This window comes from Rhinopithecus bieti, unplaced genomic scaffold (genome assembly GCF_001698545.2).
Source record: "Rhinopithecus bieti isolate Rb0 unplaced genomic scaffold, ASM169854v2 scaffold_11380, whole genome shotgun sequence".
In the NCBI taxonomy this organism is placed as follows: Eukaryota; Metazoa; Chordata; class Mammalia; order Primates; family Cercopithecidae; genus Rhinopithecus; species Rhinopithecus bieti.
In genome coordinates, this window is record NW_016807225.1 from 125,257 (window position 1) to 135,645 (window position 10,389).

At 51.2% G+C, this 10,389-nt stretch overlaps 2 protein-coding genes across 5 annotated transcripts in view; both read right to left on the minus strand.

The window, feature by feature from the left end:
- Window positions 1–239: 239 nt before the first annotated feature.
- PNMA1 (PNMA family member 1) lies at window positions 240–2,899 on the minus strand. The gene has a single exon (XM_017880461.1). The coding sequence runs from the start codon at window positions 2,095–2,097 to the stop codon at window positions 1,036–1,038; it is 1,062 nt and encodes a 353-aa protein (XP_017735950.1). The 5' UTR covers window positions 2,098–2,899; the 3' UTR covers window positions 240–1,035.
- Window positions 2,900–3,577: 678 nt separating this feature from the next.
- MIDEAS (mitotic deacetylase associated SANT domain protein) overlaps window positions 3,578–10,389 on the minus strand; it is a 79,447-nt gene continuing 72,635 nt past the window's right edge. For 3 of the 4 annotated variants that reach the window (XM_017880458.1, XM_017880457.1, XM_017880459.1), the window contains exons 11-13: window positions 9,718–9,930; window positions 7,752–7,948; window positions 3,578–7,460 (exon numbers count right to left, since the gene is read on the minus strand). In XM_017880458.1, the coding sequence (XP_017735947.1) occupies window positions 7,292–7,460; window positions 7,752–7,948; window positions 9,718–9,930 (579 nt within the window). In that variant the 3' untranslated portion in view covers window positions 3,578–7,291. Of the gene's footprint in view, window positions 7,461–7,747; window positions 7,949–9,717; window positions 9,931–10,389 lie in introns of those variants that run through there. The other variant, XM_017880460.1, reaches the window with a different exon arrangement.

The following is a 10,389-nucleotide window of genomic DNA, read 5'->3' on the forward strand; positions in this document are numbered from 1 at the left end:
GACCCTCTCTGCCCTTAATAAAAATAAAAAAATTTTAAAATTAAAAAATAAACCAAAAAACTGTTAAGATGACAGCAAGAGGGGAAGGAAAAAAAAGGACTTGCCATTTAAATTCACATAGTATCATACAAAGCTTAAAAGTAAAATAAATGGTTTAATGACAAAGTCTTCATAAGAAAAAAGGACAGAGTTTACTTAGGCTAAAATGTTTATACATGCCAGAAAATGAGAAGACAACAGAATTTTAAAATATTTTAATTTGTATATATAACTTCAAATTTAGAACACTCAGTATGAACAAGAACTATTCTCTGACAAAGATCTGAAATGGGGGAGTGAATTACTGTACAGGTGTATATCAACCTCTCCATGCAATTTACATCTGTATCTTATGCAATGAGAAACTGGTTTACACAGCTCCGTAATTGCAGTATTTTTTAACATCCCATTTTGCAGTCTCAGAATATTTTTCAATTAAACTGATCGACATGTTTAAAGATGAGAAATAAGATGTTTGCATTGTAAAGTTGAGTAACAGCTAATAAATGCACATTTCCTTCCATCAATATAAATCTGGAACTATTTATGGTAAACAAAATTCTATCTGCGCTATCAGTAATCTAATAGTTCATACTTTTACTGAACACTTCCTGTGAGCCAGGCCCCGTAGTAAACATCTGACCATGCAATTTCACATTCAGTGTGGAATAGGAAGTGTCAGAGGTTCACGTGTTTTTCACAACTGATTATGATGTCCGTGATGACAGCGTGCACTAAGCGCTGTGTCCAACTAACCCTTTACCTGGCACTTTAGCCAGCAAGACCCACTTGCATTGTAGCAGCTCACGGTGCTCGCTTGCACAATTTTAGAATGTTACATGAATACTCAGGCCTGACTAACCTTCCCCTCCAAAAAAAACAACAAAACGGAACAGGGCTAAGCCTTTACTACTCAGAAACACATCTGTAAGACCCCACAGGGACAAGAAAACTAGCTGTGATCTAGGTCTGCACTAAAGCTGCCTTTCCTGGCACTCAGAAGTGCCCTTCCAGGCCTAACTGCAGAAGGGTGGCCTCAGCCTCCTCCTCCTCCTCCTTGGCTTCCTCCTCACGGATCTGCACCAGCAACTGAAAGAGGTTTGGGGCCGGCCCTTCCCCAGCCCCGGTAAGCCACAGCTGCCTTCGGATGGCCCCGCTGTGGTTGGCCCCAGCAATGACCTGCTCTAGGCGGGCCTGGTTCACATTATCTTTATCAATGGCCCCCTTCTCTACCACCTTCTGTAGCAGAGGCTCCAGACGAATGACATAAGCAGACAATTTTTCTCCCGGGTTCTGATAAGTGTTAAGAAATTTGATCTGGGCATCCCTAGAGCTCTCAACGCTCCCAAACACCTGCTCAAGCGCCTTCAGGCATTCGGCAGTGGTTATCGCGGGGTTGTTGGACTTGAGGATGCGAATGACATCAGCGGCGGGGCCTCTAAGACTCTCCATCAACCGCCGCCTCTTTTCTACATCGGACACCTGCCACTCCTCTAGGACCTCATTAGTGTGCTCCAGCCAGGGATCAAAGGTTTCCTCTCCAGGCCCTGGGATGTCCCTCCCCGAGAAAAGTGTCAGCCTCTTGTACCATATGGACTCAACAAGAGGCTGAATAACATTATCCAAAATATAGTTTAGCATCTCTGCTGGCATCTCTGGGCCCGGGGTCGGAGTAGGGTTCTGAAACCCAAGGACACGGGCAACATCTTGCACGGTCCACCCCTCTCTAGCTAGGAAGAGGTGCAATCTTTCTAAAAATTCAGCATCAGAAGTTGGGGGCTTAAACAACACTTTCCAGACCCCTCCTTTGCCCGGCATCTCCCTGGGGATAGCGGCGTAATCGACAGCGCCAGTGAGCTCTAATAAGGCTGCTTTCGCATTTTCTTCCCTCCAGAACATTCTCCCAAGCATTCGGTAGGGGACCTGGGGCATCGCTGCCTGGAGGGTATCTTCGATTTCAGCCTCATCACAGTTCACTGGGATGCCCCAGACCAACAGAGCTCTCTGGGAGTTCACATCCATCCCCCGGCACCAGTCTTCCAACAGTGTCATCGCCATTTTCTCAACTATCAAGACGCCAATTCTACCAACAGACTGTGGCTCACCGTACTCCTGGCCTTAGAACAATACCAGACACTCCCACCAAGTAGGCCCGAGGGAGGTAGGCTTCATGCATTCACGATTAACAAAGACAGAGTCCTGATCTCGCCCTTTTCTGCCCCCGCCCAAGTCAGTCCGTAGGTGCACTTGGAGTTGAGCTCGGGGACGCTGAGGCAGTCACGCGGCCGTCGCCATCTTGCGTCTGGGTCCGGTCGGGTCCGCCGCCTGCAGCCGGGCTGTCGCGTCGTAGTGCAGCGGCCAAGGAGCGAGGGCGGGCGGCGAAGGCAGGCGCGCAGGGCCGAAAGCAGCCGGGGTGTGGTCGCGGGGCGTGGCCGCCGGGCGCTCGCTGCGGCTCCTGGAGAGGATCGGGCGTTCGCGGTCGCAGCCTGGTCTTCCCGCGGGCGAGGAGCGGCCGTTTGGGAGACTAGCCAGAGGGAGAGACTGTGCCGAAGTCGCGGCGGCTGCGGACCAGCGGAGAGCGGCTTCTTGGCGGGCGCGGGGACTCCTCTTGGCGCGCGCGGGGACTCCTCTGGGCGGGCGGCGAGGACGGCCGAGGACCAGAAACGAAGGCAGCAGAGGAGCAGGAAAGCCGGAGAAGCGAGGCTGGAGACAGCAGAGGCAAGGGTGGGCAGCGGCGGCCGCGGCGGCCTGCAGCGGCTCAGGCGCTGCACGACTGCCCGCGTCGAGTCCTACGACGTTACTGCTGCAGTGGAGGATGGGGCCAGCCCGCGAGCGGCGTCAGCCCCGCCCCGTCACGCCCCCGCGGCGGAGCCGCTCGGGCGTCGCCATGGCAACGCCCAGCTGACGCGAATCACGCCTGCTCCGGCGGCCCGCGCGGGTCGAGCGGTTGCCATGGTGCCAGCGAGGGGCTCGGGCATTTGTTTCTCTGATGGCGCATTTCCTTTTTCATAATTTTCCATTTTAACAGTAAACAAATACTGCTAAGCACCGTGTTTTAAAAATAATAACCCAATACTGGAGTGGATTTAAGATGATATTGTTGGAAATGATGGCATCCCTCATGGTGGACTTGTCTACTCGGGTTGCTCAGCCAGTCCACCCTGCACGTGAAAATACTCTCCTCAGAACCCTGGCTTCCCGTTACCCTTGACCACACTGTGCACCCTGCATATTTTATCCCAATGAAGCCAAAATGTCGGAGTGCGCCATTTATGTGTATTTGTGTGAGATACTGAGTTTAGACTTTTTCTTGTCTAAACTTTTGTAAACATCTGTTTGTCTGTGTCTACTGAGTCATCTTTTAGCCAGGCAAACATTAGTGTGTTATTTTCCTTTTCCTGGCTGGCATCGACAATAGGCTGCTAAAAGAGAATCCTTATGGCTCAAAAATGTCGAGTAATCTCCCTGCAAGCAAGACAAGGCCCACTTACATCAACCCCAGACGGTGAAAATCCCAAGAGAACATAGCATTCAAGTCTGAATTTTTAAAACCTTATTTAATAAAAGGTTTAAAGATACAGAAGAACATTCAAAAGTAAATAAGTTACATAGGTACATTACAATCACATCAGCAAGATTCTTTAGTGTATTAATTTTTTTCTTATAAAAAGCACACAAAAAATAAAATCTTCAGTCTCTATCACAACTGTACAGCAAAAGAGGTAATATATATATATGTACACTATTTTAATATGTAACAGTCTTTAAAAAAGGGTGCCACAGGCAGCAAACACACAAAAGGCAGTGTCTGATCATTTTTGTTTCAAAATAAAAGGAATATACTTATTTATATGCTATTAAAATATTTGTACAATAATTACAGACTGTCAAGGCTGTTCCTGTGCTCTGTCCCCTCCAACAAGGCCTTCAACTTAGAGACAAATGAGGAAAAAGTGAAACAGCTGCAAATTGTTAGAGGCAAATATTAACATAGCAAAATGTGGGGAGGACACAATTGTTTTATAAAAATATCCCTACTTCCTGTAAACCTATAGAGTTAGGCTTGCCAGTCTGATAATAAATACCGTTCCAGAAAAGCGAGCCCCAGTGAAAACAACTAAATAGCTGAGGCTTGAGTATGTGTCGTATTCCTCCTTCATCTTAACATCTGGCACATGAGAAGAAAGAGGTTAGGTCACTGAGGCAGTTAAATATAGGCGATCCCTTTAGACATAAGCAGCAAAAGACCTTGGTGCCAGGAGTGGAAGGGGGCGCGGCAGAAGGGGTGGTATGTACCTTAGCTGTGAGGGGGGCTGCTGAAGGCATGGAGGACAGTAATGACGGCTCTGCCTCCTTGGATGGGTGGAGACCTCAGAAATGGTCTGCAGCACAGGCACTAGGTCAGTTTCCCGCCCTTAGCTGAACGCAGATGGATGCTGGGAGATGGATATGGTGAGATGGTGTGGGGAGGATGTTAAGAAAGCTGGAGGTGTTTATCACTTCTCAGAGCTCTGAATATAGGGAAAAAACAACAAAAGACAAGCCCAGGGAGAAAGCACCATTAAGGATATACTTACGCCAGCTTCTATAGCTGCACCTACTTTATTGGCAGGTCACTTGCCACAATTGCATCTACCCTCTAAACTTTTTAATTTTCACACTGTATCCAAGACATGAATGCATCCTGGAGCATGGACCTTCCTAAAATACGGTGTCTGGCGGGATTAATGCAGAGAGGTACCATCTTGATTTTCCCCAGTTACATTCACCTGGTCTCGTCTCTGTAAGCTTAGAAGAGTAGAATCACTTTCTTGGCCGGGCGCGGTGATTCACGCCTGTAATGCCAGCACTTTGGGAGGCCGAGGCGAGTGGATCACCTAAGGTCAGGAGTTCAAGACCAGCCTGGCCAACATGGCAAAACCCCGTCTCTACTAAAAAAAAAATACAAAAATTTTAGCTGGGTGTGGTGGTGTGTGCCTGTAATCCCAGCTACTCAGGAGGCTGAGGCAGAAGAATCCTTTAACCCGAGAGGCGGAGGTTGCAGTGAGCCGAGATCACACCACTGCACTCTAGCCTGGGCGACAGAATGACACTCTGTCGCAAAAAAAAAAAAATTTTTTTCCAAGTACAAGATGTTACCACTGAACAAAAGGGTCTGGTGAATGATGGAGGTTTCTGTTACCCTATGTCCATAAAGGGGCCTGAAACCAAATATGGTTTGAATAGAAAAAACCTTGGCAAACATAAGTAGCACTTTGGGGCTAAGCTGCGAAGGCACTCGTATTATACAAGTAATTTCGAAGAGAGCCTAAATTTGCTACCCCCCTGCTTCTACAGGGTATACCAGATTTTTGCTGTCTTGGGACACTGAGCTCATGGAAACCTGTGGAGGAAACTAACCGGGAAGTTGGGGATCTAGGTAGTCATCCAAGAGTCTAGAGGGAGAAGAAATTTGTTACTTCCACAGCTGGGGTCCTGTAGAACCATACTAATGTATAAATGGATGCTGAAAAATACCTGACAGTGCACAGTTTCAAAACAAAACTCCCTCTCCACTCCCAGTTACTGACATGATGCTTCTTGGCTATCTCATAAGGACTAGCAGTATGAATACTTTCTGGCTCCTACCTAATACATTGACCTGTCATACGCGCATTCACTTAGAATTTCTTTTGCACAACTCAGTTGAGTAAGATCAGAAAAATAGCTGAGCCCTGCTATAGCCCTGCTATGGGACTGGAAGTGAAGGGGCCTCCAGAACCTCCTGGCCCTTTCACTTCACCCATGCCAAATATGGCTTCTTCAAATCAGAATCCAGGCCCCATAAACCAAATTAGAATCCTGGCCTGTTGCCAATTCCCTCAGGCAAAGCACAGCCAGAGAAGGGGCAGCAAGAACTGCCTTTGATCTCCCTTGCTCTGTGTGGCTTTGGTGACCCTCCACCTTCCCACTCTCTTCCAGTGTTGCTATCATTCCTATCGGCAAGAGCTTCCAGAGCAACCAGGTGAGGGACCTTAGGGCCTTGAGAATTCGGGAGGTGGGGGGATGGGGGATGTCAAGATGCCTCGTTTTGGGATAAATGCACTTGGGCCTCTGAAAAGCAGGAGGCCCCTGGTCCCTGAGAGGATGTTAAAAATTAAATACTAGGAATAAATAAATAGCTCCCAAATGACACGAGTCAAGGAATGAAGGCTCCTGTCCAATAGAGTCAGGAGACCTCTCCCTCCTAGGGAAGGATCCAGAAATCTCCAGCGTGCAAGCCTGGGGGCTGGGTTGTGGATATCGACACTGGGTGGGGTGCGGTGGGGTTAGGTGTAGCTGCTGAGGTCAGGGCAGAGGCAAGGACGCTGGCCCCCAGGAGGGGCAGGCTGAGCCTCTCTGGGACCTGCTCAAGGCGGAGCGCCCTTGGCAGCCTCCAGGACCCAAAGGTATTTGGCAAAAAAGGTGGAAAGCAGAAAGAGCCAGGCTTGTCAAAAGCTCTCTCCGGCCTAACTGCAGCTTCCAGCCTCTGCACAGCTCCCTTCCCTGCAGCAAGATGAGTGCTTTGGACAAGAACGTTAGCCCCTTCCCCAACGCCGAGAAAACTTTGTAGGCCCGGCAGCGCCACCAGCAAGCAGCAAAGGGAGAGTACCTGTCGTGGCCTCCCTCCCAAAGAGGAGGTGGCCACTCAGGGCACGGTCACGGGAGCAGCTCAGGCAGGACTGGAGACTGCAGGGACAGCACAGGTGTCAGGCTGCGCCCCTTCTCAGAGAAGCCAGCAGACTCCCTCTGAGAGTCCCTTTTTCTGGGGCTTGGGGCAGGGTCGTTGCAGCCTTCGAGGCTCTCTGTGGAGGAGGAATGCTGCTCCAAAGTGGGTGAGCTTGTGCTTGGCCCGCCACGGTGGCTTCCTGGAGGCCGAGGGGAGGAGGGGGAGGCAAAGACGAGGGAAGAGACTGCAGAGCAGCAGAAGTCGGGGTGTGAGAGGCAGTGGAGCCCCTCCTGAGGGGAACGGGACTCTCCCGGTTCAGGAGAGCACGAGGACAACTTCCGACAGACCAAATGCAAAGAGAACTGGATCCTGGAGCCCTTAACGCTGCTCCCAGGGCCTTCATAAGTAAAAAGAGCCGTTTATTTCACTGTCTCATTTGTTTTGCGGGGAAAAATCCCTGCGATCCTCTCCTCACTCCCTCTTGAGATGCAAGGGTGTCTGCGGGCGCTGGCAGCGGTGCGGGAAGGGCCAGGGTCCAGGACTGGGCCAGCCTGGCTCCCGCGCTCAGCCCTTGTCGACCGCGCCCGCGCCGCTCTCCTCCCGCAGAGCCTGCTGGTGGGCGGCGGCGGCAGCGGCGGCCTCCTTCTCCTTTAGCCTCAGCGCTGCAGCCTTCTTCTCCTGCTCTGCGTGGCTCTTCATGTGCGCACTGCGGCTCTTCACCTTGTAAAACACCCTGCAGCCGGGCAGGGGTAGATCAGGACAGCCCTGGCCCACCCCGGGGCTCCCAGCGCGGGTGCGCGAGCGACCCCAGCCTTCACCTTCACCCCCCACGCGACACAGCCGGGGCTGGCCAGCTCGTATCATTTTCCGAAAGCTGCCCCATGACGTCACAGCCCTAGAAACCCGCTGAGCCAATCAGAAACGAGGCGGACACCGCCTGTACCTCTTCCCCCTCCCCCCCGGCCCCGCCCCCCCCGCGCACCAGCCCCCTGGCTCCCAGCGGGGACAGGGCTGGCCGCCTTACCTGCCACATTTTTTACAGGGGAAAGTGTTCTCCTGATTCTGGGTCTTACTGAATGTCTCTGTTTTTTTCTTCTTCTCTGAAAAAGGTAGTGCCCTTCGTGACTTCCCTGTCCCTTCCCTTGGCTTCTCTGAGGCCTGACAACCGGCAGACCCAGGGGCGTTTGACTCGTGGCTCCGGAGGATGAGGATGTCATTGGCCTGAAGAAAATCAAACAAGGAGAGTTGAATGATCTGAGCGAGCGCAGATCTGGAATTCTAGAATCGCAGGGAACCGGGGGCCTGAAAGGTCATATATACTCCTGCCAGTCACCTAGCATGCACTTGGGTCCTTCCAGGGATAGGACGACCATTGCCTTCTCCAACTCGGCGTCTCTGGTCAGCTCTATCGTTTACAAAGTTGCTGCTAGGGTAATTCTGTGGGGCAGCCCGAGCTGCTAGAGGCCTTGATGCACCTGACAGGGGATCTTGGTGTCTGGGTTAATGAAGCACCTGTTGATGTTTTCTGTCATTTAGTCCGCTCATGCCCTGTTCTATAAATGAGATTCAGGCCCCTGTGATGGGTCAGGTGCTAGGGACAAAGAGGTTGACACAGGCATGCCTGCCCTCAGAGCTGAGGGTCTGGTGGAAGAGACAGATGCACAGGTAGCTAGTTCAGGACAGTGCAGTGCGGGGAAACCAAACGGCAAGAGCCGGGGTCAGAGTGCAGAGCAGAGGGAGCAGAGGGGGCCTTGGCTGGGGCAGCCCCAGGTGGCCATCAGAAGTGGAACCCTCATGGGAAAGTGTTCACAAAAGTCAGCAGAACTCTGTAGGGCGCTACACAGAGCACAGCTCTCGGTGCAGGTGGTCGAGGCTCAGAAGCGGGCACACAGCCGTGGGTTTACAGTTTATGGGAGTTCTGTAAGCATGAGTGTACTACACACATTCCTTTTTTTTTTGAGACAGAGTCTCACTCTGTCACCCAGGCTGGAATGCAGTGGCGCAATCTTGGCTCACTGCAACCTCCACCTCCTGGGTTCAAGCGATTCTCCTGCCTCAGCCTCTGGAGTAGCTGGGATTACAGGCACACACCACCATGCCCAGCTAATCTTTGTATTTTTAATAGAGACGAGGTTTCACCATGTTGGCCGGGCTGGTCTCAACTCCTGACCTCAGGTGATCCACCCACCTCAGCCTCCCAAAGTGCTGGGATTACAGGTGTGAGCCACTGCGCCAGGCCTACTACACACATTTCTTTAAAAAATGACTCTCAAAAAGCAGCAGCTCTCCAATAAACCCCTTCCCCTCCCTGCTGCTTTCTGGGAGAACTCTCCCTGGTAAGGAGCAACTATGGCCGGTAGTCTTGCTTCTTGGTCTGTGATATGGTGGACAGAGCACTGCACTAGGAGTCCAAGGACCTGGGGCCAGTCACTTAGCATCTCTGAACTGCCTTCCTCCCATCTGCAGAATAGAGGTTAACTCTGCAGTGTGAAGAATTAATGAGATAATGGAAATGAAAGCACTTTGCAGAGATCATGCTTGAGGGCCTATGATTGTCATTCCCATGATCTCAGCTCAGTCTCATTCTTGTCAGGGACTCTGGCTCTCTTAGGGGAGCCCTGTCCAAGCTACAACCCACCAGTGCTCCCTCAGTGACCCACATACCTACTGGGTTTTCACAAAACCTTTTTCCCTCTGAATCTCAGATACAGAAGCAGTAGAGTATAAAAGTTAATCGCAGACTCTGGATTCAGGCTGCCTACTAGCTGTGTTATCTTGGGCCTCAATTTCCCCATCTATAAAATGGGAATAACAGTAATACCACATAGGGTTGTGAGAATTAAATGAGTAAACAGCACAAAGTACTTCACACACTTCCTGCTATTATGATTATAATGAGGATCATAGTCCTGCTCTACCCTCCCTCCCACGTCCCCAGGCCCAGCTCCACCCTGCTTGCCCTGGGCTCAGCCCATGGCGGCCACACTCACCGACTCATTGGCCTGTAGTGTCTGCGTGGCTTTGACTGCCGCTGCCCGCCTGCTGCGCTCTCGCCCCTCTTCCTGCTCCTCCTTCTCCTGGATCTCTGGCACCTCCTCCTCCCCCTCCTTCCTGGGCTCCTTCACCTCCCTCTTGGGCTCCAGCCTCTCTCCACCTGGGGACTCTCTTCTGGGAAGAGGCACCCTTGGGAACTTTTGGGAAGTCTATGGGGAACAAGAACAAGGGCAGTGAGCCTACAGCTCCGTCTCACTGCTGTAGCACAGATTCTGACCCGGCTGAGGGGTCATGGCATAGTAGCCATGGAAACAGAAGAGAGTCTCAAGCCCTGGGAGCACTTGAGAGAGAGCAAAGGGCAGGGAGGGTATATACCAGTCGCTCCCCATTGCCACCCATCCTCCTGGACAGATGACCAGGAGGCATCCTTGGCAATGATGTGGTGAGCCAGGCAGAAGCCTTGAGTTCCAATTCCAAACTATCTTTGTAATGCTTTTTAAGCTCTACTACCTTCCTACCTGCAAAATGGGCAGCAAACCACTCCCTGTCTTACAGTAGCATGTCATCAAACATGGACTTGCAATCCCAAAAATGATGCTAAGTGGATACATGGACACAGAATTAAGTAACATTCCCTTTTCAATTCTCTTTCAATCGTGATTATGCCA